The sequence below is a fragment of the Mobula birostris genome, chromosome 7 (assembly GCF_030028105.1).
Source record: "Mobula birostris isolate sMobBir1 chromosome 7, sMobBir1.hap1, whole genome shotgun sequence".
Taxonomy (NCBI): Eukaryota; Metazoa; Chordata; class Chondrichthyes; order Myliobatiformes; family Myliobatidae; genus Mobula; species Mobula birostris.
The window spans coordinates 27325020-27352312 of NC_092376.1; the positions used below are offsets into that span (position 1 = coordinate 27325020).

Genomic DNA, 27293 nt, shown 5'->3' on the forward strand with positions numbered 1-27293 from the left:
AGTCAAATCCTCAGAAAATTCAATCAGACTTGTAAGGCACGACCTGCCTTTGACAAAGCCACGCTGACTATTCCTAATCATATTATGCTTCTCCAGATGTTCATAAATCCTGCCTCTCAGGATCTTCTCCATCAATTTACCAACCACTGAAGTAAGTCTATAATTTCCTGGGCTATCTCTACTCCCTTTCTTGAATAACGGAACAACATCTGTAACCCTCCAATCCTCCGGAGCCTCACCTGTCCCCATTGATGATGCAAAGATCATTGCCAGAGGCTCAGCAATCTCCTCAACAACAAAATATTACTTGCTAATATTTTTCTTACCCTGCTTTGATCAAAATTTTGAGCCCACTTCCAGCCAATCGTATTTAGTTGGTTGCTTAACATTTTCAATGATAAATATACAACTTCCATCGTTTACTAGTAGCTGCCCACAGACAGTCTCTGGGCTTGTGCATAGCAACATACTCTCTATTTCCATTGTGCAGCACCACATAACTTTTCACCTCAACGTATTCTACACTATTTGGCTCTTGCTTGATCATTAAAAGAGCCGATGTTTTAATATAAACACTTGTTTTAGGTTAAAAGGAGGTCCAGCAGTTACCTTTGTTCAAAGAATTGTGCTGCTTTGCATTGTAAACTAATAGGTTTAGCAATTTTCTTTTGTTAATTCAGTATAAGTATTAATCACAGTGGCTACAAAGAGCCTTGAATCAAGTTACATGTTATGAGCAGTCTCTCCTTGGATATTCACTCTCTTATCTTTTGCAACTTTATAAAGAATTGTAAAATTCAGTCAAAAGCAGAAAATAAGGGAAATGCTCAGCAGGTCACCATTATGTATATGGAGGGAAGCAGAATTAATTCTTCAGATTATTAGGTTTTCCATTATGTTATCTCACCTGCTGAACTTTCTGTTAATATTTCAGCTTTCCAGTATCTGCATATTTTGTTTATGTTTTAACAGTCGTTCTGATTATTACTAACCCGAGTAACATCAGTAAATCAATTAACAAATTTAGGTATATAACTGCAGTGGCTTTATTATTACAAATGTACACTAATATATAAATATTTATAAAAGTGAAAATAAAACATTTTTCTATTCTACCACTTTTTTTCATTCTTTAAGATGTAATACAATTTTTAGACTACTTGAGTAATATGGTCTACCATTTTAACCATATTTCCTGAGAAAGAACACTGTGTGTCAACTAATTTATAATTTTTGTTGAGAGGAATATGTATCTTTGTGAAAAGATACTGAATTAAACCAGTTTGCATTTAACCATGACCTCATTAAATTATGAAATAGGTTTGTGGTTTAAATGGCTCACTGCAGATACCATTTCATTTTGGGGACTCTGCCTCAGCAATAAAAAATACTGTAAAGAGTTCTTGAAACAACCAGTAGATGGCAGAAGATTTCATTAATAATAAAAAGTAATGTAGTTTAGTGAAGGGTATGATTGATTCAAAATTCATTCATTCAATAAATTTAGCTTTTTGTTTTGAAATATGTTGCACAACCAAATATTATACAGTATGTATTCATAATTTTATGCAATTCATATAACATAGCCGTTTCATATTATTTCTTCAGGTATTATTACCCTAATGTTAGAGATCAGGTTGTTGCCAGAGGTGTTCTCCCTTTGTCCAAGCTATGTGGTATGGTGACAATGCAACATCATAAGCAAGTTGGAGTTCAGACCTTTAGTGTTCGTCTTATTCCAAGGACAGAGAATATTGAAAAACATCTTCCACATTCCACTGGTAAGTAAATTTTCCCTCAATTTTTATTCTTGTTGGTGAGCATTGACAAAGTACTTGAGCAGAATCGTATTAAATTATTATTTTTGATGACATCATGAGGTAATAGCATGTCATCAAGAGAGTAAAAATTAAAGCAAAATACTTGCCTGCCCATAAAAAAAAAACAATCTGGACAATGATTTTCCAAATTATCACAGAACATAAAAATTCAGATATGGCTATGTTGCATGGTACTACATATGTTATTGTAAAATGTATTAAATGTTTCATATGTGATGGCGCAAATTCTCCAAAATAGGAATTTTCAATTGGCATTTTCAAAAATTAAAAGTTATCAAGTAATTTGTATCTGATAACCTTATTCTAGCATACAAAGATTCATTCTATCTTCCATGAAAGGCAATCAAATTAATATGATTTTCTTCACATATTACAGGCTTGTTGGATGTAAGTGTAAAATACAAATCTTCTGTAAAAGCAACTGAGGATGCCAGAGAAGGTATCATATCATCTAAAGCAGTGGTCCTTTCAGTACAGCTGCTTAGAGCTTCAGGTTTACAAGCTGCAGCAAGGTAGGGACAGTTGACTCATGTTTCATGGATCCTTTTTAAATATTATTTGTGTTAAAACTATTAGTGGAATTTTTGCTAGGTATATTCCATTCATAACATCACTGCAGAACTTGTATGTGTCCAGGACAAAGAAGCAGGCAGGAAAAATCACTGCAGACACTATCCATCTGGCAAGCTGCCTTTTCTAAAAACTCCCTTCTGGAAAGTGCTTATAGGGCTATTAAAACAAAAACTTCACACTTTTATAAAAGTTTCTTCCCTTGGCCATTAATTTGATCAACCATTCCAAGTAGATCCAAACCCCCCCCCCCCCGCCATCTGCTACTCCTGTCATTGCACTGCATTCTGAACATTTTAAACTACTTTTTATAATGTTGTTTACATTGTAAATACATGCTGGAATTTATGTATTTATGCACATTTTATTCCATATCTGTACTTTAACCTCTAACTTTTATTTTATATCATTCAAAGGTTTCAAAGGTACATCTAATGTCAAAGAAATGTATACAATATACATCCTGAGATGCTTTTTCTTCACAAACATTCAGGAAAACATAGGAGTGCCCAAAGAATGAACAACAGTTAAATGTTAGAACCCCAAAGTCACCCCCCGCCTAGCTCCCACATGTAAGCGGCAGCAAGCAACAATTCCCCCTCCCCCCACTGGCAAAAAAAAGCATGGATACCCACCACTGAGCACTCAAGGGTGAGCAAAGCAACAACAAAGACACAGACTTGCTGTTAAGCCCAAAGACTTCGCATTTCACCCGGTATACCACAGGCTCTCTCTTTCAAGATTTGAATAGATCAGCAGAAAGCCGTTGATTAGATAATCAAGATTTGAATAGCTCAGACTCAGCAGAAAGCAGCTGATTGGGCATTCGATGTCAGGTGACCAAACATTCTGAAAGCTCAAACAGATAAATAGAGGGATAGCTCAAGCGAAGCAGCCAGTGCGTGAGTGGGCCAGTGAAGGAGTGGAGCTTTGAGGCCTTGACTCGAGAGGCTTCAACGAGAAGAGGCGGAGGACAGGCTAGCTTGCAGTTAGTTTTTACCATGTCTCCTGAGACGGTGATGTGCCTCTCATGTGAGATGTGGCAGTCTTGGGGGAACGCCCCTCTCCCGCAGGGTCACATCTGCCAGAAGTGCATACGGCTGGGCGATCTGGAAGACCGTGTAAGGAATCTGGAGCAGCAGCTGGATGACCTTCGACTCATAAGGGAGAATGAGGCAGTCATAGATGAGAGCTACAGGGAGGTAGTCACACCTAGGCTGTCGGAAGCAGGTCGTTGGGTGACAGTCAGAGGGGGGAAGGCGAAGGTGAGCAGACAGGTAGTGCAGAGCACCCCTGTAGCCATTCCCCTGAATAATAAGTTTACCATTCTGGATGCTGTTGGCGGGGACGACCGACCAGGTTTGAGCCACGGTGGCAGGGCCTCCGGCACTGAGTCTGACCCTGTGGTGCAGAAGGGTGGGACGGAGAAAAGGAGAGCTGTCATCGTTGGAGACGGGGAGCAGACAGGAGATTTTGTGGACGTGAAAAGGACACCCGCATGGTTTGTTGCCTCCCGGGTGCCAGGGTCCGGGATGTCTCTGACCGGGTGCACAACATCCTGGTACGAGAGGGAAAGCAACCAGAAGTCGTGGTACATGTTGGGACCAACGACATAGGCAGGAAGAGGGATGAGGTCCTGAAGTGCGAGTTTCGGGAATTAGGCAGAAGGCTGAAGAACAGGACCTCAAGGGTGACGTTCTCAGGATTGCTGCCAGTGCTACGTGACAGAGATGGTAAGAATTGGAGGAGATGGCAGTTGAATGCGTGGCTGAGGAGTTGGTGCAGGGAGCAGGGTTTAGATTTTTAGATCATTGGGATCTCTTCTGGGGAAGGTGGGACCTGTACACATTGGATGGGTTGCACCTGAACTCGAGGGGGAGCAATATCCTTGCAGGTAGGTTTGCTAGCATGGTTCGGGAGGGTTTAAACTAATTTGCGAGGGGGATGGGACCCAGAACGATAGAGCAGTGAAAGAAGTGCATGGAGTAAAGCCAGATCTAACATACAGAGAGGCTTTGAGGAAAGAGAAGCAGAATAAACAGTGTAAAGGCAGTAAGGTAGAAGGGCTGAAATGTGTGTACCTCAATGCAAGAAGCATCAGGAACAAAGGTGATGAACTGAGATCTTGGATACATACATGGAGTTATGATATAGTGGCCATTACAGAGACGTGGCTGGCACCAGGGCAGGAATGGATTCTCAATATTCCTGGATTTCAGTGCTTTAAAAGGGATAGAGAGGGTGGAAAAAGGGGAGGAGGGGTGGCATTACTGGTCAGGGATACTATTACAGCTACAGAAAGGGTGGGTAATGTAGCAGGATCCTCTTTTGACTCAATATGGGTGGAAGTCGGGAACAGGAGGGAGCAGTTACTCTACTGGGGGTACTCTATAGGCCCCCTGGTAGCAGCAGAGATACAGAGGAGCAGATTGGGAGGCAGATTTTGGAAAGGTGCAAAAATAACAGGGTTGTTATCATGGGTGACTTTAACTTCCCTAATATTGATTGGCACCTGATTAGTTCCAAGGGTTTAGATGGGGCGGAATTTGTTAAGTGTGTCCAGGATGGATTCCTGTCACAGTATGTGGACAGGCCGACCAGGGGGAATGCGATACTAGATCTAGTACTAGTTAATGAACCGGGTCAGGTCACAGATCTCTCAGTGGGTGAGCATCTGGGGGACAGTGACCACCGCTCCCTGGCCTTTATAATTATCATGGAAAAGGATAGAATCAAAGAGGACAGGAAAATTTTTAATTGGTGAAAGACAAATTATAAGGCTATAAGGCTAGAACTTGCGGGGGTGAATTGGGATGATGTTTTTGCAGGGAAATGTACTATGGACATGTGGTCAATGTTTAGAGATCTCTTGCGGGATGTAAGGGATAAATTTGTCCCGGTGAGAAAGATAAAGAATGGTAGGGTGAAGGAACCATGGGTGACAAGTGAGGTGGAAAATCTAGTCAGGTGGAAGAAGGCAGCATACATGAGGTTTAGGAAGCAAGGATCAGATGGGTCTATTGGGGAATATAGGGAAGCAAGAAAGGAGCTTAAGAAGGGGCTGAGAAGAGCAAGAAGGGAGCATGAGAAGGCCTTGGTGAGTAGGGTAAAGGAAAACCCCAAGGCATTCTTCAATTATGTGAAGAAATAAGGATGACAGGAGTGAAGGTAGGACTGATTAGAGATAAAGGTGGGAAGGTGTGCCTGGAGGCTGTGGAAGTGAGCGAGGTCCTCAATGAATACTTCTCTTTGGTATTCACCAATGAGAGGGAACTTGATGATGGTGAGGACAATATGAGTGAGGTTGATGTTCTGGAGCATGTTGATATTAAGGGAGAGGAGGTGTTGGAGTTGTTAAAATACATTAGGACAGATAAGTCCCTGGGGCCTGACGGAATATCCCCCAGGCTGCTCCACGAGGTGAGAGAAGAGATTGCTGAGCCTCTGGCTAGGATTTTTATGTCCTCGTTGTCCACAGGAATGGTACTGGAGAATTGGAGGGAGGCGAGTGTTGTTCCCTCGTTCAAAAAAGGTAGTAGGGATAGTCCGGGTAATTATAGACCAGTGAGCCTTACGTCTGTGGTGGGAAAGCTGTTGGAAAAGATTCTTAGAGATAGGATCTATAGGCATTTAGAGAATCATGGTCTGATTAGGGACAGTCAGCATGGCTTTGTGAAGGGCAGATCGTGTCTAACAAGCCTGATAGAATTCTTTGAGGAGGTGACCAGGCATATAGATGAGGGTAGTGCAGTGGATGTGATCTATATGGATTTTAGTAAGGCATTTGACAAGGTTCCACATGGTAGGCTTATTCAGAAAGTTAGAAGGCATGGGATCCAGGGAAGTTTGGCCGGGTGGATTCAGAACTGGCTTGTCTGCAGAAGGCAGTGGATGGTGGTGGAGGGAGTACATTCAGATTGGAGGATTGTGACTAGTGGTGTCCCACAAGGATCTGTTTTGGGACCTCTACTTTTCGTGATTTTTATTAATGACCTGGATGTGGGAGTAGAGGGTGGGTTGGCAAGTTTGCAGACGACACAAAGGTTGGTGGTGTTGTATATAGTGTAGAGGATTGTCAAAGATTGCAGAGAGACATTGATAGGATGCAGAAGTGGGCTGAGAAGTGGCAGATGGAGTTCAAGCCGGAGAAGTGTGAGGTGGTACACTTTGGAAGGACGAACTCCAAGTACAAAGTAAATGGCAGGATACTTGGTAGTGTGGAGGAGCAGAGGGATCTCGGGGTACATGTCCACAGATCCCTGAAAGTTGCTTCACAGGTGGATAGGGTAGTTAAGAAAGCTTATGGGGTGTTAGCTTTCATAAGTCAAGGGATAGAGTTTAAGAGTCGCGATGTAATGATGCAGCTCTATAAAACTCTGGTTAGGCTTGGAGTACTGTGTCCAGTTCTGGTCACCTCACTATAGGAAGGATGTGGAAGCATTGGAAAGGGTACAGAGGAGATTTACCAGGATGCTGCCTGGTTTAGAAAGTATGCATTATCATCAGAGGTTAAGGGAGCTAGGGCTTTACTCTTTGGAGAGAAGGAGGATGAGAGGAGACATGATAGAGGTGTACAAGATAATAAGAGGAATAGATAGAGTGGATAGCCAGCGCCTCTTCCCCAGGGCACCACTGCTCAATACAAGAGGACATGTCTTTAAGGTAAGGGGTGGGAAGTTCAAGGGGGATATTAGAGGAAGATTTTTTACTCAGAGAGTGGTTGGTGTGTGGAATGCACCGCCTGAGTCAGTGGTGGAGGCAGATACACTAGTGAAGTTTAAGAGACTACTAGACAGGTATATGGAGGAATCTAAGGTGGAGGCTTATGTGGGAGGCAGGGCTTGAGGGTTGGCACAACATAGTGGGCTGAAGGGCCTGTACTGTGCTGTACTATTGTATGTTCTATGTTCCCTAATAAGGGAGAAAGAGGTGTCTCCGTTTTCACAGCAAGCAGGAAGACATAACAAACAACTCGCTGGTTTACAATGTTAGAAGTCCGTTATGTTGCTTTTTTTTCTGAGCTCTGTGCCCAAAAATCCGGGCACACAGCCATAGATATTCCAACTCCCCCAACGACACATGGGTCTCCTGCCATGACACCAACCTTCAATCTGCCCATCTCCAGAGCCCCGAGATCTTAGGCCTCCAAAGCCGAGCCAGACTCTTAGGCCAAGCCCTTGGCATACCGAACAACAATGGCAGCTTATGAAACCCTGAGAGCGGGTCCCATTTCTGCAAAGAACTGTAGTCAGTATCAGGGTCTTAAAAAGAACCCTGAAAGGGGAAAATAAAGATATTAAAGATGGAAATAGAGCTGTTTCCGAAGATGCAAGCAAAGGAGTCACCATTTAGCACCATCTTCACTCCGCTCTGCCTTCTGAAGTCTTCATTCTTTATAACCATTGAATGTTTTTGTTGCATTTCACGCGAACACACCACAGCAAATTGGCAATGCTTGCAAATTTCTATGGTCAATAAAGTTGATTCTTGATGCAATAAAAGAGCCCTGAAAATTAAACTTGAGACAAGTTATTGAAGATATGAGCAGATTGAATATAATAAATCTGATTATATTTAGGCCTACTAAATATAATTAATGAAGTGTCATTAAAGACACAAATTGAAAGACTGGTTAAAATTTGTAATAATCAAAATTAGACATAATCATAGGGGTGCCTGGAGGTTCGAAGTAGAGAGGATAAGCAGAAAAATGCCCCTGAAATTCCATGATGTGTGGTAATCAGAAACATGTAACCAATTTGCAGTTGGATTTAACAAGAACAATATCAGTATTTGTTGGTACCAAGTGAGAGTGGGAGAGTGATACATGACAAACTGAGCAAAGATGTACTGTATGAGACTGAAAAGTTGTTGACTTCTTAAGGATATCTGGTGAGAGATAAATCTACAAGTGTGTTTTTGTAAGGAATGAAGAATTGATAAATACTTTCAATGTTAGAAGTCCCAGTTGTGTATAGTTTATATACTCAACTATATTTTTGAATATAGGACCTTTTCAGAATCTTGTTTAACTTCAGGCAAAGTGCTTTGTTTTATCAGTAACAATCTACATTTAAATGAAAATGGTGTTGAACAGTGGTGTTCCTTTCCTCAATCAATCTGATCTGTTTCTGTAGGTTTTAGCAAAGTTTTAACCTACTTTGATTTAAAAAAAAAGTATCCATGCATACATTGCACACATTGAAATAGGACTGTGGTTAAGGTCCAATGAAAATTTTACGTGAATTGTTGACCCTTTTCAATGCTAACTGAGTTATTGGGGCAGGTGTCCTTACTATAACTGCTCAATGGACTTCCTGAAATACTACCTGCATCTCTGAACAAATTAATAACATGGAGCAATTTTATTCTGTAACCAATTTCTTAAAGTCAGTTGAAGAAACTGGACATTCCTAATTAATTTTCATGTTAAACTTTCCCATAACTTCAATGTTCCATATGTTTCAAATTACAGTAAGTTTGCTTGACTATTTGTCTAGTCCTCTGCAAAGGTAAGCTCTTTCTTTGCTTATTAGGGATTTATGGTAAGATTTTTATCTAATCAATTACCATTGGAGAGTAAACAACAGGAATTCTGCAGATGCTGGAAATTCAAGCAACACACATCAAAGTTGCTGGTGAACGCAGCAGGCCAGGCAGCATCTCTAGGATGAGGTACAGTCAACGTTTCAGGCCGAGACTCTTCGTCAGGACTAACTGAAGGAAGAGTTAGTAGGAGATTTGAAAGTGGGAGGGGGAGGGGTGATCCAAAATGATAGGAGAAGACAGGAGGGGGAGGGATGGAGCCAAGAGCTGGACAGGTGATTGGCAAAGGGGATATGAGAGGATCATGGGACAGGAGGTCCAGGGAGAAGGAAAAGTGGGGGGGGGAAACCCAGAGGATGGGCAAGGGGTATAGTCAGAGGGACAGAGGGAGAAAAAGGAGATTGAGAGAAAGAATGTGCGTATAAAAATAAATAATGGATGGGGTACAAGGGGGAGGTGGGGCATTAGCGGGTTAGAGAAGTCAATGTCCATTGGAGAGTAGTCACAATTGTATTACAGGAAACAGCACAGCCATTTTGTGCACAAAAATCTCTTACAAATAACACAATGATTATTTTGTTTTCAAATTTTACTTGAGGGATTGGGTAGGCACTGCTTTTGTTTTGAATAATATCCTGGAGTCTTTTTCCTAAGAGAGCAAACAGGGCTTGGTTTGATGTGTCATCAGAGAAATGGTACCTCTGAGAGAATAGCATTACCTTGGTACTATTCTGGAGCGTCGCCAAGATTTTTATGTTTAAATACAGTTGAACAGAAATCTAAAGTTAGAGTCAAAGTTAGAAGGCACGGCTAACATATCAATACTAATTCAAACTGTCATGTTCTTGAAAATACCAACAGAGTTCCATGACTTTGCATTTTTCTATGTTCGTTTTTTCTCGGCACATTATTTTATTAACTGTGAGACCAGCGCTGCAAATATCTATTTTTTATATCTTGGATCCCACCACCTTTTTATGTTGAGACACAAGAATGCCAGAGCCTCGTGTATTTAGTATTTTAAAGGTCAGCATTGTAGTTTTAACAAAATAAAGCAGCAAATCTATATGCATGTGATTCCACAAGCAGCATTTAGATTTAAAGCAGTTGTAATGTCTTATCCAAAGATAGGAGTTTGAATTTGCCAATTCTGATCTTCTAGGGTCCCGTTTAAGGGGAAAAATAGCCCTTGTTTTGATCTTAAAAATATGACCTATTCTGATTAATGTTAGTTTTTAAACTGTCTTTAATGTGTCGATCCCACCATTTTCATAGCATTAATCATAATCATAATAATCACATAATAAAACAGTGATAATAAAAGCTGAGTCTGAGATGGATGCTTTCATTTTCAGATAAGACATTTCAGCTTAAAACATATGTATGTGCACATGCACACACACACAAACATAAAGTGCTGGAGGAAGTCAGCAGATCAGGCAGTATCTATGGAGGGAAATAGACGGTCAATATTTTGTGCCAAGATTGTTCATCAGGACTGGAGAGGAAGGGGGCCGAAGCCAGAATAGAAGGAGGAGCTTAAGTTGGCAGAAAATGAATGAGTTCAGGTGAAAGGAAATGGGTAGATGGGTGGGGGAGTGGGATCAAAGGGAATAATGTGAGAAACTAGGAGGTGATAGGTGGAAAAGGGTTAAAGAAGGAGGAATCTGATAGGAGAAGAGAATGGACCATGGAATAGAGAGATGAGTTGATAGCAGACCATGAGGGCAGGGGAAGGGAAAAGTAGGGATGAGAAGCCTATCAAAATGAAGGAAATCAAAGGGGAGGGGGGAATCAAGGAAAACAAAGGGGAGTGGTTACTAGAAGTTAGAGAAAGCAATATTGATGTCATTAAGTTGGAGACTACCAAGACAGAATATGAGATATTGTTCCTCCAACTTGCATCTAGCCTCATCATGGCAGAAGAGGTCATGGGCCGACATGCCGGTATAAAAATGGAAGGTGAAATTAAAATGGGTGGCCACCTGAAGATCCTGGCTTTTGTGGTGGACAGAGCAAAAGTACTCAGTGAAGTAGATCCCAAAATGTGTCAGGTCTCACTAACATAGATGAGGTCTTAGCCAGAGCACCAAATGCAATAAATGACCTTAACAAGCTCAAAGGTGAAGTGCCACCCCACAAGGAAAGAATGTTTAGGACCTCAGTGGTGAGCAAGGTGATGTATGGGCAGGTTGCAGGGATAAATGCCAGGAGAGATATCAGTCAGGACAGCTGAGTAGACAAGGGAGTTGTGGAGGCACCACGAGTCTCCAAAACCAACATATCATTCTCCATAATTTCCGCCTTCTCCAATACCCTCCTGGAGGAGTAAGCTGAACACTGTTTCATCCTATGCCTTTGACCTCAACGCTTTAATCTTATTAATCTGGCAACCTCCATCAAGAGGAATAAAGAGTATATATTTTGGGGCAAGGTCTTTCATCGATACTGGAAAGAAAGAGGGAAGAAGCCAGAACAAGAAGATGGGGGAGGGAAAGGAGTATAAACTGGAAGGCTATAGGTGAAGCCAGGTGAGGAGAAAGATACGCTAGGTGGGACTTTTTTTATTCATTCACCTCAGATAACAATTATACTTAGCATGTGAAATTCATAGAATAATGAGTTTTGCAGAAACTATTACATAATAGCCTACAAAATCTTACCTGCATGGTGAATTAAGTGATAATCTGCACGCACGAATCTGATATAGAAAAAACATTTATGAATTAAGGTTGGTTTTAGTAAGTTAGTTGCAAAAGGTATAAAATAAGCCAGTTGTAATATCTGTAATTCTTTAATACTATGGCTTATAAATGACTTGCACTGTATTTCTGTAAATACAGGGCTGCTGCAGAAAGGAACAATTTCTTGCAATATCAGTCTGAAGTTGGCGTGAACGCTTATGTGACAACTCATATCTCCTTTCTTCTGGAAAATGAAAAACGACGCACTAAAGTTGTAGCTCGTACATTCTGCCCAGAGTTTGACCATTATTCTGAGTTTCCATGTAACCTTATAATTCAGAAATCAAATGGGGAGAGCTTCAGTTTGGCTGAACTACTTGAATCATCAGAAGCTGTGTTTACCATTTATCATCAGTCCAATAAAACTGGTGGGCATTGATTTTTTTTACCTTTATGTCTGTCTTTTAAGTGCACATACTGCTGTTTAGCATTGTCTGTACACTTCGCATTATCCCTGAATTGCATCACACTTGAAATAGTAACAGCTGAGCAAATATTTAGGAGGCCTAAACAAAATCTAGATTGAATTCAGATATGGGTTAAATAAAAGATAATATTTGTACTAAATGAGTGTGAGACACTGATGATGTCCATGAAGAGGTCTTAACCACTTCATCTTTATGTCACTGCTGTTAGCCTTGGCAGCTCTGTCATTGTCTGTATCTTGTGGTTCACTGTTGACCGGACCCTTGACTGGGCTAGCTGTATAAGTAATGTGGCTTTGAAAGCAAGTCAGAAGCTTGGTATTTTTCAGTGATTGACTTGCATCCTGATCTGTCATTGTCTTTCTAAGCCTTCATTTAGAGGTGTGATGGAATTCTTTCTGTTACTTAGTTCTGTGTCACACCAACGCCAATCAATAAGCTGGACACAGGCAAAGGAATGACAACAGAACCCATTCGATTATCATCACCAATTCATCATCTCACACAGTCACTCACTCCCATCACGAGTGCATATTAATTGTAGTGAATGCCATTTACAAGATATGCTGCAGCGGCTAAAGTCTCTGTAATATCACTAATGAAATCCATGACCTTCAGCACTGGAAGGTGTAATCAGTAGATAGATAGCAAGCATGCCATCTTAACATGGAAAATGTTTCAATATCACTAGGCCAAGTTCTTGAACTAACTTATCTGCTGAGTTCCCTCTCAACTTGGATTCCAACATTTCTGTTTCAATATTTTTATTAATTTCCACATAGAAGAATACAGAGTACATGAAGATATATATTATGAATCAAAAAAAATAGAATAGTACCAAATACATTACATTTAAGTCACACTTAGAATCACAGCACCCCGTATTCATAATCAAACACATAAATTAAATTAAATTGTAATATTGAAATGTGATAGTTTTATTATAGAGAAAATCTAAACCCCCTACCAAGATCAAAGCTGTTTGGTAAAGAAAGAAAGTTGGAAAAAAAAATCCTTATCACGTAGTGATTTATGTTATTAGCCAACATCTGTACTTTTAACACCAATCAAAGATTTTGAAAACAGTTCAAAAATGGTCCCCACAATGTTTGAAAGTCTTGGTTAGAATCAGAAATTGAACAACAGATCTTCTCTAAATTTAAGCATGACATAACATCGCGTAACCATTGAGCGTGAGTAGGCGGAGCAACATCCTTCCATTTAAGCAACACCGCCCTCCCAGCCATAAAGAGAAATAAAGCCAAAATATGCAAATCGGATGTCTCCAAAGTTATGCCTTTTTCTTAAGGCAGTCAAAGGGTTAAGCTTAAAATTTACTTTAAAAAGTACAGAAAAAGTTTGGAATACTTTCTTCCAGTAATTTTCAAGACTCGGGCATATCCAAAACATATGAATTAGTGAAGCCTCTCCATTGTTACATCTATCACAATAGGGAGATACATCCGGATAAAAACGAGGTAGCTTGTCTTTGGACATGTGGGCCCATTTAAAGTGGGTTCCAACATTTCAAGATGATTTTTATCTTCCTGTGTAGAAATGTGACAATGAGGAACAGTAACATTAGATCAATTGATGAATTAGTCTCTTGCCACAACCAGTATTGTAGCCTCAGCACATGGATTCCATAGTTATGAACATATAAAATGCAGTTGTCCACTGTTTTTGTTTAGTTCTGAAATCTGAATTCTTGTACGAGTCAGAATGTGATTTTTTTTATGCACTGGAGGATTTTATTTGCATATCATTGCCAATTTTATGATTTCTTTTCTGTTTACAGCTAAGCCAAGTACAATTTTAATTGGTTCATCACGAGACATTGAATTGGGAAGTGTGCATATTCCACTGGCAAGCATGCTGATGAAGCGGACAGGTAATGGAGGACCTGGTACACTAATGTTGCACTATTATAACCAGAATTTGCAGCCTAGGAATACAATCTGAGAACTTGTAAAGTTTAATAGGAGCAACTTAATTATAATTTATAGATATAAAAAGTCAGTTTAATCTCTGCTACTTTAAAAAAATAATTATGTCAAAATAAGGCTTTCGATTGTAAAATAGGAAACATTTGATCAATACATGTATCACCTCTTGGCACAGCAAGTTGAGACAGAACAGATAGCAAAAAATCTGAAGTCAGAGAAAACAGAATGTAAATCCACCTGACTCTAACTTACTATCCCCCTCCCACTCTGATCTGAGTGTGCGGCTTCCAGATCTTTACAATGAGATCCAGTACAAATTTACTTCAGTCTGGGCACATTGCAGCTTTCCCAACTCAATATCAAATTGCCTGACTTTAGATGACATGCTATTTCTTCCTGTTTATATAAGAAACGTTTCTGCCTACCGTTCTATTTTCCTCTCTGTATATAATCTGGTCTTTTGGGCATGTCCAGGTGTGTCAGAAGCACATCATGAACAAATTACACAGCCATTATAACTTAACCTCACACCATGTCTTCACACAAAGAAATTCCCTTTGTTCCACCCACATTTCACTGCTACCCAGACTAACTCATCAGCTCTGATTGTTAAGATCCCTCTCTCAAGTCTGATGAAGAGACATTCATCTAAACATTAACTATTTTTCCACAGATGGTGCTTAGTTTTTCCAGCATTTTCTATCTTCTCATTTTGTATCGCTTTGGCTCAGCATTTCTTATTCTACATGTGGATGTCTACTCTGCTGGGCATGTCCCACTATATTACCCATAACAACTCAATCCATAAGCCTAATCACTATTCTGCTGCCCCGATCAAGCTATTTCGACTCATCCTGTCATAGACATTCCCTTTGTTCTACAGATCTCTACTCCACCCTCTCTTCTACTGAAAACTAACTTGCATTGCTTTTACAGTTCAGATAAAGGATTGCCAACCCAAAACATTGACTGTATCTCTTTTCACAGATGCTTCTTAATATGCTGAATTTTTTCTCAACATCTTCTCTATTTTTGTATCATATTCAAGTTTTTTTTTTCTATTTTCAGTTGCACTTCTATTTCTAATCTGAGGCTTTAGTCCAGTGCAATAATCACAATGGTGTTGTCCCAAGTGATGAATATATATTGCTTAAAAACATCAAGGAACTACAAAATATGTAGACTGAATATCTTCTGAATTATATATTGTGTTCTACATTAAGGTATCTCTGGCTGGTATGCAGTGAATCTTCCAGAAGTTGGTACTTCTGTTCAGTGTTGTGGCACTCCACCATATGTGGGTGGTGGTCTTGAACTTTCAATCTACTTTGCACATCCCAGCGATAGAGAGCGTGTCATAAAGGCTGCGGAGGCACTGGAGTGGAAGATTGGAATGAGTGGAGAAGATGATGAAAACTGGGAATGCACGGAGAGCAATATGTCGCTAACAATAGCTGTACCTCGCATATGGCTTCCCTTGCACTGTTTACTGCTGGCCGGTCAAGCACATCTGAACAAATATACTTTCTGTTATCTGCGTTATAAATTCTATGATAGAGATGCTATTTGTACAACTCTTCAAAAGCCTATTTTTACTGACATTCAGAGCCAGGTAACAGTGAGCTTTGACCAGGCAAAGACTGTAATTCTGAAAAGAACTCAATCCTTGGTCTGGTACTTAAAAGAAGAAAGATTAGAAGTACAGGTGTGGATGGCATATGGAAAAGACAAGGTTCAAAGACCTCACGATACTGATCGTCTGATTGGATATTCATTCATAGATCTATCGACACTGACAGAGAAAACATCAAGAAAACTTACAGTTAGTGGTATGTATATTGATTTTTAGAGCAAGTCTAAGTTGCAGTATATATTGAGACTATTATATTTTTCCAAAATTTCACCTTGCTGCTACTTTTAGGTTTGAAACCAAATGAGAGTATCCCTGCAGTTTCTTTTTTGTCCTAGACTTCTTTCATCTATTTTACTTAAACATTTTCGATCTGTATAGCCTCGCTCCTGATGGCATGGACATCAATTTCTTTAACTTCCAGTAGTTTCTACTCCCTCCCCATTCTCTCTCTTTCTGTTCCTCATTCTGGCTCGCTTCTTACCCCTTCTATTCACCTCACCTATTCATCACCTCCCTCTGGGGCCCCTCCTCCTTCCCTTCTCCCATGGTACAATGTCTTCTCCTATCAGATTCCTTCGTCAACCCGTTACCTCTTTCACTTGCCACCTCCCAGCTTTTCACTTCCCCCCCCTTACCTACTTTCACCTATCACCTGCCAGCTTGTACCCCTGCTTTCCCCCACCTTCTCATTTTGGTATCATTCTCTTTCCATTCCACTGCACATGAAGGGTCTTGGCTTAAAATATCAACTCCTCTCCATAGATGCTGCCTGACCTGCTGAGTTCCTCACACAAAATGTTGTAGGAACTCAGCAGGCCAGGCAGCATCTATGGAAAAAAGTTACAGTCGACGTCTCAGCCCAAAACGTCAACTGTGCTTTTTGTCCATAGGTGCTGCTGGCCTGCTGAGTTCCTCCAGCATTTTATGTGTGGTTTTGATTTCTAGCATCTTGCAGGTTTTCTCTTGTTTCTGCTGAGTTCCTCAAGCATTTTATGTGTGTTGCTCTGAATTTCCATCATCTGTTGGATCTCTTGAGTTTACTTACCTTTGGTCACATTTTCTATCCTACTCAGTTTTCAATCTGAAAAGAAACCTTAGAATCTTTCTGATATTTAAATTAATAGTTCTTTTTACATTGGGGAAAAGACAGTTTCTCCTTATTGGTCAGAGGACTGAGTCTAAGATATTCTCAGCAAGTGTTTCAAGCCTTCCTGATTCAAAGCAGGTTAAATGTGGGGCAATGGGGAAGCTGAGCAGCAAACCCCTTGGCAAAATCTGGCCTTTTTAAAGACAACTATGTCACTCCTAAAAGTTTTCCATCTATGTGAATAAGAACCACCATTTTGGAATGTTTAAAACCTGACTTCACAAAACATTCAAAAACAATTAAAATAAATTTCAAGCTATTTAAAATATGTTAAAACAATTAAAATGCTAATTATTAAAATTAACATAAAAGTTGTATCTTGGTTTTCCTGTTTGCAGTAAACATTTTGTCAAGTTACTGGATACTGAGCTCCTCAGTTGGCTTATTTTGGTGTAGGGCCTATGAACAGATTCCCACGGACAGGAACTAATTGGCAGAGTGAGCAGACAGAATTTTGTTCACTGAAATTTATCAGAAAATCTGAGATCTCTACGTTTAACTACCCATTTTGTGGTAAATGCTGACACTTTGCCCTGAAACTACAGCCTTTGTTAGCTGATATGAAAGGTCTCTCTAACAGGAATTGTGAATAAGCAGACTGTCCCCAGTAATAGTGGTGAAATTAAGGAGGGAAAAGGCAGACTGGAGGTAACAATGAAGCATGCAGAAGAATTGAAAATTAGAACAAAAATTAATTTAAACAAAATCATGCCAGGCAGCGCCAACACAGGATACAAGACACAATTTCTGTAAAAGTAAAGAAAGGTGAAGAAATCTGATAAAAACTGGAAAGTAGACTGCACAGCATATCCAAGAAAATGCAAACTCAAGTGGGCACATGTAGCTTCTCATGCTACCACGGTTTAGAGCAAATGACACGTCCTATGTGAAATTAACAGAGGAGAATGAGATGAATGTAGAGTGATTGTTTTATTGCTCGGGAAAGAGCGAAACTGGACAGTGATGTGGAAACACTGAATAGTGGGTAGAGATGTGGAAGCTCCAAACATCCACATTGAAAGGAGATTGAAGAAAATGGATGGAAATTTATTGAAATAATAGAGGTCTCTGATGTTAGTGGGTCAAGATGAGAAACGCTAGACAAAAGTAAATTCTCGAGGAAGCTGTAATAATGGTGCTTCTGGAGCATTCAGAGTTATTCACTAAACACCTCCTCTTCTCCTTTTTCACACAAGCCCTGTCTAAACTCCACTTTTAATGAATTGTGTGATCACCAGCCCTTTTTGTCCTGATGAAGGGCCTCGGCCCTAAGTGTCAACTGTTTACTTTTTTTCCATAGATGCTGCCTGGCCTGCTGAGTTCCTGCATTATTTTGTGTGTTGCTTTGGATTTCCAGCATCTGATTTTCTCGTCTTAGTCCTAATTGTTATTTAGCTAAGTTCTCATTTTCCTTCACTTCTCTAGGACTTATGGAATGGTTTTCTGTGTTAGAGGCAAATTGTTACTCATTTCCAAACGTAAACCTTTTGCAAAATCGAAAAAATCCAGAGAAGTTCCAAAATAATTATGCTTTTCCATTCAACTTTGTTTTTCTTGTACAGGTATTTACCCACTTTTTAAACGAGGTGCTTCGGACCTGTCAGGTGCAGCTCTGAGGTTCCATATCACACTTGCACCACATGATCTTCCATCTTCTACCACTGAATATTCTTCTCAGAGAAGAAACTGTTGCGATGATGATCATGATTATGAATGTAGTGCCAAGGAAGATATTCCGCTCATTAATGAAGCAGAGGAAATAACAGAAGTGCAAGTCGATGATGAATTGCCCACAGATTCTATCCTTGAATGCAACAATGTGGCTAATGAGAATCATGAGGTAGACCTGGCAACTACATTTGCAGTGAATGTTGTCGTGGAGAGAGCTATGCATCTAAGCTTAAAAGGTAAAAATTTAATTTTGTTACAAAGTGTAATGTTGCTATTTATTGAGTTGCCACTGATAATTATATTGATTTTCTTCACTTCAAAAGTAACTCATTAATTTTTCAAATAATTATAAAAGATTGCATTGCTTTATGTGAACAACATGCATCACATAGTATAAAGCAGTATGCCATGCAGCAGTTTTTGTTTTCTTTTGGCACTTCGCAATGTAAAGTTGTAATGCTACAGTAAGAAATGGAATGGTTCTTGGACAAGGCAAAATGAGCAGCAACCATTAACAACAGGTACAAAATTCTGTACTTAACAATGGAGGACAGTTGACAAGTAGCTTACAGCTTTTGGTTGCTGATGTCTGCTCTACACTGGTTATATTGTCTGCTGTCCTCTTTCCTGTAATTCCATGCAGCCTTTAAAGCTGTGTGAATCTTTCTTCCATGTGTTCAGCATTAATGCTCAACCAAAACCAAAGATCATTGTCAGTTAGCAGAAACGCCAGCACAAATAGGGTTGATGTATTGGCTACACATTTTTTAACCATTAACTTCCTCACGATTTTACAACTATTCACATATAAAAGTCTGGAAGGATTTATCCAATACTACCAAACTCAATTTGGGGTTGGTGTAATTTTCATAATGAATCCCTTCTGTTACACTGATATTAAATGTGATATCTGTAGATCATGGGTTCCTGATCCTATGTCACCATTGAGGTGCAATATTTTATATTTTGAGTACTAAATGGTATTCGATATCAACTTAAGACAATTCTCAGAATAATCTTTTCAAATAGAAAGTTTATCAGGCTAATGAGTACCAAGAGGTGTGTAGCTGCCAATCTGATCCATGGATTTTGCTCTATCTGTCTCATTGTCCTACCTTCCTGATGTGATTTCCTCCTTGATCACGGCACCATAAACATTGTTATTGCATTATACCATTACATAGAGTATACTATTACTTTGCTATTGCATAGAAGTAGTGGAGGAAACAAAGGGGATATCTATGATAGGGTGGAGACTTGAAGAGACTAAATAAGATGTTAGTGATGCTGGCTGAAGAAAAGTGGCAAAAGCTTGTAGTTGCAGCTGATATGTTTGGACGAGGTGTATATAGTAGAAAGTAAAGAAAAGAGAGGGAATATAAACTAATGCCTGACCTGATTTGTTGTAGTTGCTATAAACGTGAAATGGAGAATACTGAAAAATTATCAGCAGGTCAGGCAGTGTCTATTTCAAGGGTTCCCAACATTTCTTATGCTGTAGACCAATACCGTTAAGCAAGCGGTCCATGGACCCAAGATTGGAAACCCCTGATCTAGACAGGATAAAAAAAAAAATTAATGACTTCATAACTGGCAAAGATCTGACTGAGAGCTGGAAAGACTCCTTATCTGAAATTATAGACAATAGGTGCAGGAGTAGGCCATTCTGCCCTTCGAGCCAGCACCACCATTCACTGTGATCATGGCTGATCATCCACAATCAGTATCCAGTTCCTGCCTTATCCCCATTACCTTTGATTCCGCTATCTTTAAGAGCTCTAGCCATCTCTTTCTTGAAAGCATCCAGAGACTTGGCCTCCACAGCCTTGTGGGGCAGTGCATTCCATATATCCACCACTCTCTGGGTGAAAAAGTTTTTCCTCAACTCCGTTGTTGAATTCAAATTTGAATCTGGGTTTTCTTTTGTTAATATGTAGCTAGTCCAGATCTGGTGGTATGTTCCTTGTGTGAGGTTTGGGAATTCTGGGAGACATCCAGTCTGCCTAATAACTACATCTGCACAAAGTGCACTGAGCTGCAGCTCCTCAGAGAAGAGAACATGTTAAGGAAATGGAGCTGTAGCTGGATCACTTTCAGTTCATAGGGGAAAATGAGGAGGTGATAGGTAGGAGTTACCTGGAGGTAGTCACCCCTACGTTGCATGAGGCAGGTACCTGGGTGACTGTCAGGAGAGGGAAAGGAAATAGGCAGCCAGTGCAGAGTACTCCTGTGGCCATTCCTCTCAATAATAAGTATACTGCCTTATACTTATATGTATAAGGGGGAGGGGGGGGCTGCATTGACCTGATATCTGGCACTGAGTCTTTCTCTGGCTCAGAAGGGAAGTGGATCACGTCTGGAGAAAGTATGACCTGTACAAGAAGGACTATTTATACCTGAACCAGAGGGGCACTGATACCCTTGCGAGCAATTTGGCTACAGCTGTTGGGGTGCATTTAAACTAATTTGGCAAAGAGATGGGAACCAGAGTAATAGGGTTGAAGATGGAGCTGTTGCTATACAACTAGATGCAGTGTGTAGTGAGACTGTGAGGAAGGACAAGCAGATGATAGTGCAAAATTGAGGTCTGAATTGAATGTACTCAGGATACAGAATAAGTTAGACCTTGTAGTGTCGTTAGAGATTAGCAGGTATGCTGTTGTAAGAATCATTGAGTTGTGGTTGAAAGAAGATCATAGTTGGGAGCTTATTGAAAGGACAGGCAAGGAGGTGGCTCTGTTGGTAAAAAATGAAATCAAATCCTGAAAAAGAGGTGACATACTGTAGGACTGGAAGGTGCAGGAAAGATATGAAGGGCCTGTTTCCATGTTGTAAATAAATGAAAAATAAATGGCAGTTGAATTTAATAAGTATTTTGTGTCAGTCTTCACTGTGTGGAAGACACTTGCAGAATTCCAGAAATACAAGTTTTGGGGGGGGCGGGGGCGCAAAAGTGAGTGTCATTGCTATTACAGTACGAAGGAAAAGGTGCTTGGGAAGCAAGCTCTGGGCCTATACTCACTGGAATTTAGAAGAATGAGAGGGGTCCTCAATGAAACCTGTTGAATATTGAAAGCCTGGATAAATTGGATGTTGAGAGGATGTTCCCAATAGTGGGGAGTCTAGGACCAGAGAGTAAAGCCACAGAATAGAAGGATATCTGTTTAGAACAGAGATGAGGAAGAATTTCTTTAGCCAGAGGGTGGTGAACATGTGGAATTCATTGCCACAGATGGCTGTGCAGGCCCAGTCATTGGGTAGATTTAGGCACAGGCTGGTGGGTTCTTGATTAATCAGGGCATCAAAGGTTATGGGAAGAAGGCAAGAGAATAAGGTTGAGAGGGATAATAAATTCGCCCTGATGGAATAGCAGAGCAGATTTAATGGGCCGAATGGCCCGATTCTGCTCCTATGTCTTATGATCTCTTTTTTTTAATACTCCTAGCTTTCCTAGCAACATCTTACAACATCAAAAATTTACCAGTATGATTTATGTATAAAATATATCTAATCTGGTTAATTACCATTTATCGTTTTGAATGTGCCAAGACCTGGGCAACAGTAATTTTAAATAGCACTTGTCTTACACTGCAACCAGGCAATAACTTATCCAACAGAGTCTAATCCCCTTCACTCAAAGTTCAGTAGTTTGAGCCTCTTGGTGGTTACCATTAATCAGCCACATTAAATTAATGCAACTTCAAGTTATACCCCAAACACAACAGATGCATTAGAATTGAATTGAATTTATTTCTTACATCCTTCATATACACGAGTAGAAGTCTTTACATTACGTCTCCCTCTAAATGTGCAATGTGCAATTTATAGTAATTTATAATAAATAGTATGTACAACAGGACAGTCAATATAACATAAAAATACAATTGTATCAGCATGAATTAATCAGTTTGATTGCCTGGGGGAAGAAGCTATCCTGAAGCCTGTTGGTCCTGGCTTTTATGCTGCGGTACCGTTTCCCGAATGGTGGCAGCTGGAACAGTTTGTGGTTGGGGTGACTCGGGGCTCCAGTGATCCTTAGGGCCCTTTTTACACACTTGTCTTTGTAAACGTCCTGAATCATGGGAAGTTCACATCTACAGATGTGCTGGGGAGTCTGCATCACTCTCTGCAGAGTCCTGCGATGTGAGGGAAGTACAGTACCAAGTAGTAATGCAGCCAGTCAAGATGCTCTCAATTGTTCCCCTTTAGAAAGTTCTTAGGATTTGGGGGCTCATACCAAAACTTCTTCAACCATCTGAGGTAAAAGAGGCATTGCTGTGTATTTTTCATCACATAGCTGGTATGTACAGATCATGCAAGATTCTCGGTGATGTGTATGCCAAGAAACTTAAAGCTGTTCACCCTCTCAACCCTCAGATCCATTGATGTCAATAGGCGTTAGGCTGTCTTCATTTCTCCTGTAGTCCACAACCAGCTCCTTTGTTTTACGACATTGAGGGAGAGGTTGTTTTCTTGACACCACTGTGTCAGAGTGATGACTTCCTCTCTGTAAGTTGCCTCATTATTATTTGAGATTAGGCCAATGTGTAGTGTTGTCAGCAAATGTAATTAGCAGTTTGGAGCTATGGGTGACTACACAGTCATGGGTACACAGAGAGTAAAGGAGGGGACTTAGGACACAGCCCTGAGGGGCACCTGTGTTGAGGATCAGAGGGGCAGAGGTGAGGGAGCCCTCTCTTACCACCTGCTGGCAATCTGATGGGGAGTCCAGGATCCAGCTACACAAGGCAGGGTGAAGGCCGAGGTCTCTCAGCTTCTTGTCGAGCCTAGAAGGAATTATGGTGTTGAATGCTGAATTGTTGTCCAAGAACAGCATTCTCATATAAGCATCCCTCTTCTCCAGGTGTGTAAGGACGGTGTGAAGAGCTGTGGCTATTGCATCATCTGTCAATCAGTTGTGTAGGTAGGCGAATTGTAGGGGGTCCAGTGTGGGTGGTAGCATGCTGCAGATGTAGTCCTTGACCAGCCTCTCAAAGCATTTGTTTATTATTGAGGTGAGTGTGACAGGATGCCAGTTGTTCAGACAAGTTACCTTGGTCTTTTTAGATACAGGAGCAATGGTGAATGTTTTGAAGCAGGAGGGCACTCTACACTGGGAGAGGGAGAGATTGCCATCACTTGCAAATTCCCTTCCCTGGGCACATTTGTATTGTCCAGCCTTTCCTTCATTGTTTGCTGGGTCTCAGTACTGGAACCTGCTACCCAATAATACTGGGCAGAAATTCTTCATATTGACTGCTGTAGTTCAAGAAGGCATCCACCAGAGTCTGCCCAAGTGTAGTTGGCCATTGGCAATAAAATGCCAAAATTAACAGTGTCGATCAAATCCTACAAATGCTTTAAATGGGAACACAAATAAAATCAGATTACTCTAGAATTTTACTGGTGAATTAATGTACCTTGTTTCTGAGTATCATCAAATCTGTTGTCCTGAGTTCCAGGGCAACTTTAATGCCAGCCGGTGTTGAAGCTTTCAATAAGAATTGGTATAGGGATGGATAAAGTGCATAATGTCTATTTATTAATCAATCATTTATACAGTGGCATGCAAAAGTTTGGGCACCCCTGGTCAAAATTTCTACTAAGCGAGTAAAAGATGAACTGATTTCCAAAAGGCATAAAGTTAAAGATGACACATTTCTTTAATATTTTAATCAAGAAAACTTTTCTTATTTCCATCTTTTACAGTTTCAAAATAACAAAAAAGGAAAAGAGCCCAAAGCAAAAGTTTGGGCACCCTGCATGGCAGTACTTAGTAACACCCCCTTTGGCAGGTATCAAAGCTTGTAAACACTTTCTGTAGCCAGCTAAGAGTCTTTCAATTTTTGTTTGGCAGATTTTCGCCCATTCTTCCTTGCAAACAGCTTCTAGTTCTGTGAGATTCTTGGGCCGTCTTGCATGCACTGCTCTTTTGAGGTCTATCCACAGATTCTCAATGATGTTTAGGTCAGGGGACTGTGAGGGCCATGGCAAAACCTTAAGCTTGCGCCTCTTGAGGTAGTCCATTGTGGATTTTGAGGTGTGTTTATGATCATTATCCTGTTGTAGAAGCCATCCTCTTTTCATCTTCTGCTTTTTTACAGACAGTATGATGTTTGCTTCCAGAATTTGCTGGTATTTAATTGAATTCATTCTTCCCTCTACCAGTGAAATGTTCCCCATGCCACTGGCTGCAACACAAGCCCAAAGCATGATCGATCCACCCCCGTGCTTAACAGTTGGAGATGGGTTCTTTTCATGAAATTCTGCACCCTTTTTTCTCCAAACATACCTTTGCTCATTGTAGCCAAAAAGTTCTATTCAGAAAGTTCAAAGGAACATCTAAACAAGCCTGATGCATTTTGGAAACAAGTCCTGTGGACTGATGAAGTTAAAATAAAACTTTTTGGCCGCAATGAGCAAAAGTATGTTTGGAGAAAAAAAGGTGCAGAATGTTAAGCACGGGGGTGAGTCGATCATGCTTTGGGCTTGTGTTGCAGCCAGTGGCAAAAGAATGAATTCAATTAAATACCAGCAAATTCTGGAAGCAAACATCACACTGTCTGTCTATAACAGGATAATGAACCTAAACACACCTCAAAATCTACAATGGACTACCTCAAGAGGCGCAAGCTGAAGGTTTTGGCATGGCCCTCACAGTCCCCCGACCTAAACATCATCGAGAATCTATGGATAGAACTCAAAAAAGCAGTGCATGAAAGATGACCCAAGAATCTCACAGAACTAGAAGCCTTTTGCAAGGAAGAATGGGTGAAAATCCCCCAAACAAGAATTGAAAGACACTTAGCTGGCTACAAAAAGTGTTTCCAAGCTTTGATGCTTGCCAAAGGGGGTGTTACTAAGTACTGACCATGCAGCCTGCCCAAACTTTTGCTTCGGGCCCTTTCCCTTTTTTGTTATTTTGAAACTGTAAACGATGAAAATAAAAAAGTTTTCTTACTTAAAATATTAAAGAAATGTGTCATCTTTAACTTTATGCCTTTTGGAAATTAGTTCATCTTTTACTTGCTTAGCTATTCACAGTAACAGAAATTTTGACTGGGGTGCCCAAACTTTTGCATGCCACTGTAAATACAGCCAACCACAGTGTCCTGATGGTAATTGACCACTGCAAGTTTGTGACATGGTGGGTTTTTTCTCTATGACTAGTGCTAATATTATGGTCGACCAATTCCAGCCCTTCTGAATGCTTTGGAATACAACCTACAGGAGACATCTCAAAGCATTAAATAGGTACTACCATCACTACCCTTCTCTAAATCTGCTCCCAGGATAGTTGAACAGATGTCTGTATTTTCTCCAAAGCCAAAATACCCAACTTTGCAGCCACAATCACTGGATGAGCAGCATTGCCTGATACCAGTTTTCTGAAGTGAGCATTGTACTTGATTCATCACAAATGAATTCCAAAGTATGATATTCTTGAAGCCTCCTTTGAAAAAATTGAATATGCTCACTAACTTATGTGAATCCCTGATCCAGTACTGGTCAAACTAGCAAAGAAACATCTTGGAACACTTCAAGTCAATGCCCTGAGTGCATAGAGGTCATGTTCAAACAGTGAGAGGAACACTCGGTAATTAATTTATGCCTAAAACTCCATTTGTCCCACCGGTGATAATCTGCAGACCCAACATAGGACTGTTTAGTCAGCAAAGAATCAAAAGACCTATGTACGTCCTCCATTCCAATAAAGAATTACTGTCTTTTTATCATTAGCTAAGGTAGACTTTTGATGTATTTTAAAATGACAGCTTTCTGTTTTGTTATCCGAGATGTTTTAAGTTTAGGTATTGTTTTAGGGCGGATAATATTGTTGTTCTTACTGTTACACTATCAATTAATGTTTGAAAAGAACCTCCTAAATTATATGCTACAGCCTTTCGATAGATTTATCATACAATGTAATGGTGAAATCTTTCGTTTAACAATTTTTCAGATGTTGGTGTCCTCATTTGCTATTCTAGGGATTATTAATTGGAATGTTTTGTGCTTTTTGCCTTTCTTCTTCTTGAGTAATCCCTTAGGGTTGAAGATATTTTACACCTATTTCAATTCTTTGTGTTTTGAAGTGGTTGATGAAGTTAATATGCAACCAGTGGACTCGGGGAAAGTGGCAGGTGGGTGGTTTGGGAGGTAGTGTGCTATTTCCACCAGTTACGCTGGGCATTTTGTGCAATTCTCATGAATGGACTCAGGTTCTTAATGCCTTTCTAAACTCCTTCTCCACTTTGAGCAGTCATAAATCACGAGTTTCCTCTGTTCAGCTAGTAATCTTTTGCTTTGTGAAGTTTTGAGTTGAGTCTCTGCTTTGTGAGTCTGGTGTTGGCCAGGTAATGTGGCGGCCCAGCAATGCCATCTTAGGGTGTTTCTCTGTCTTTGCCATGACAGAGCTCTGAATATGGTGCCTGTTTCAGAAGCTTAGAATTGGGCATACGAGTAACATGCCTGCCTATGAGAGTGGACTGAATGTAATTACTGCCTTATTATTGTTTTCTCTCCTGGAAGAAAATGTTGGCATTGGTGCATTTATAATTTTAATAACTTGGAGAATTTTTTTTTGATACACAGTGGTATCTCTCCACTGTTACCAGGTGCTTGCTCTAAATAGACCTTGTACAGAGGCTTGCTTGAGGGCAGATATCATTGTTAACCAGAATATTATTAACTTATTTGTCAAATTGGAGAATTGGATTTTTTCCTCAAACTCAGAGACTGTGCTTGCATAAACTAAACACTGTCTACCTTT

The 27293-nt window shown here is 40.2% G+C and overlaps 1 protein-coding gene and 1 long non-coding RNA gene across 4 annotated transcripts in view; one reads left to right on the forward strand and one right to left on the reverse strand.

The window, feature by feature from the left end:
- c2cd3 (C2 domain containing 3 centriole elongation regulator) overlaps positions 1 to 27293 on the forward strand; it is a 165806-nt gene that overhangs the window by 69442 nt on the left and 69071 nt on the right. For all 3 annotated transcript variants that reach the window (XM_072262790.1, XM_072262791.1, XM_072262792.1), the window contains exons 19-24: positions 1609 to 1781; positions 2218 to 2353; positions 11801 to 12069; positions 13925 to 14017; positions 15296 to 15901; positions 18415 to 18759. In XM_072262790.1, the coding sequence (XP_072118891.1) occupies positions 1609 to 1781; positions 2218 to 2353; positions 11801 to 12069; positions 13925 to 14017; positions 15296 to 15901; positions 18415 to 18759 (1622 nt within the window). The remainder of the gene's footprint in view (positions 1 to 1608; positions 1782 to 2217; positions 2354 to 11800; positions 12070 to 13924; positions 14018 to 15295; positions 15902 to 18414; positions 18760 to 27293) is intronic.
- Positions 1 to 27293, reverse strand: part of LOC140200069 (uncharacterized) — an 89375-nt gene that overhangs the window by 19669 nt on the left and 42413 nt on the right. The window contains exon 3 of the long non-coding RNA XR_011886553.1: positions 11621 to 11658. This is a non-coding gene — a long non-coding RNA (uncharacterized lncRNA). The remainder of the gene's footprint in view (positions 1 to 11620; positions 11659 to 27293) is intronic.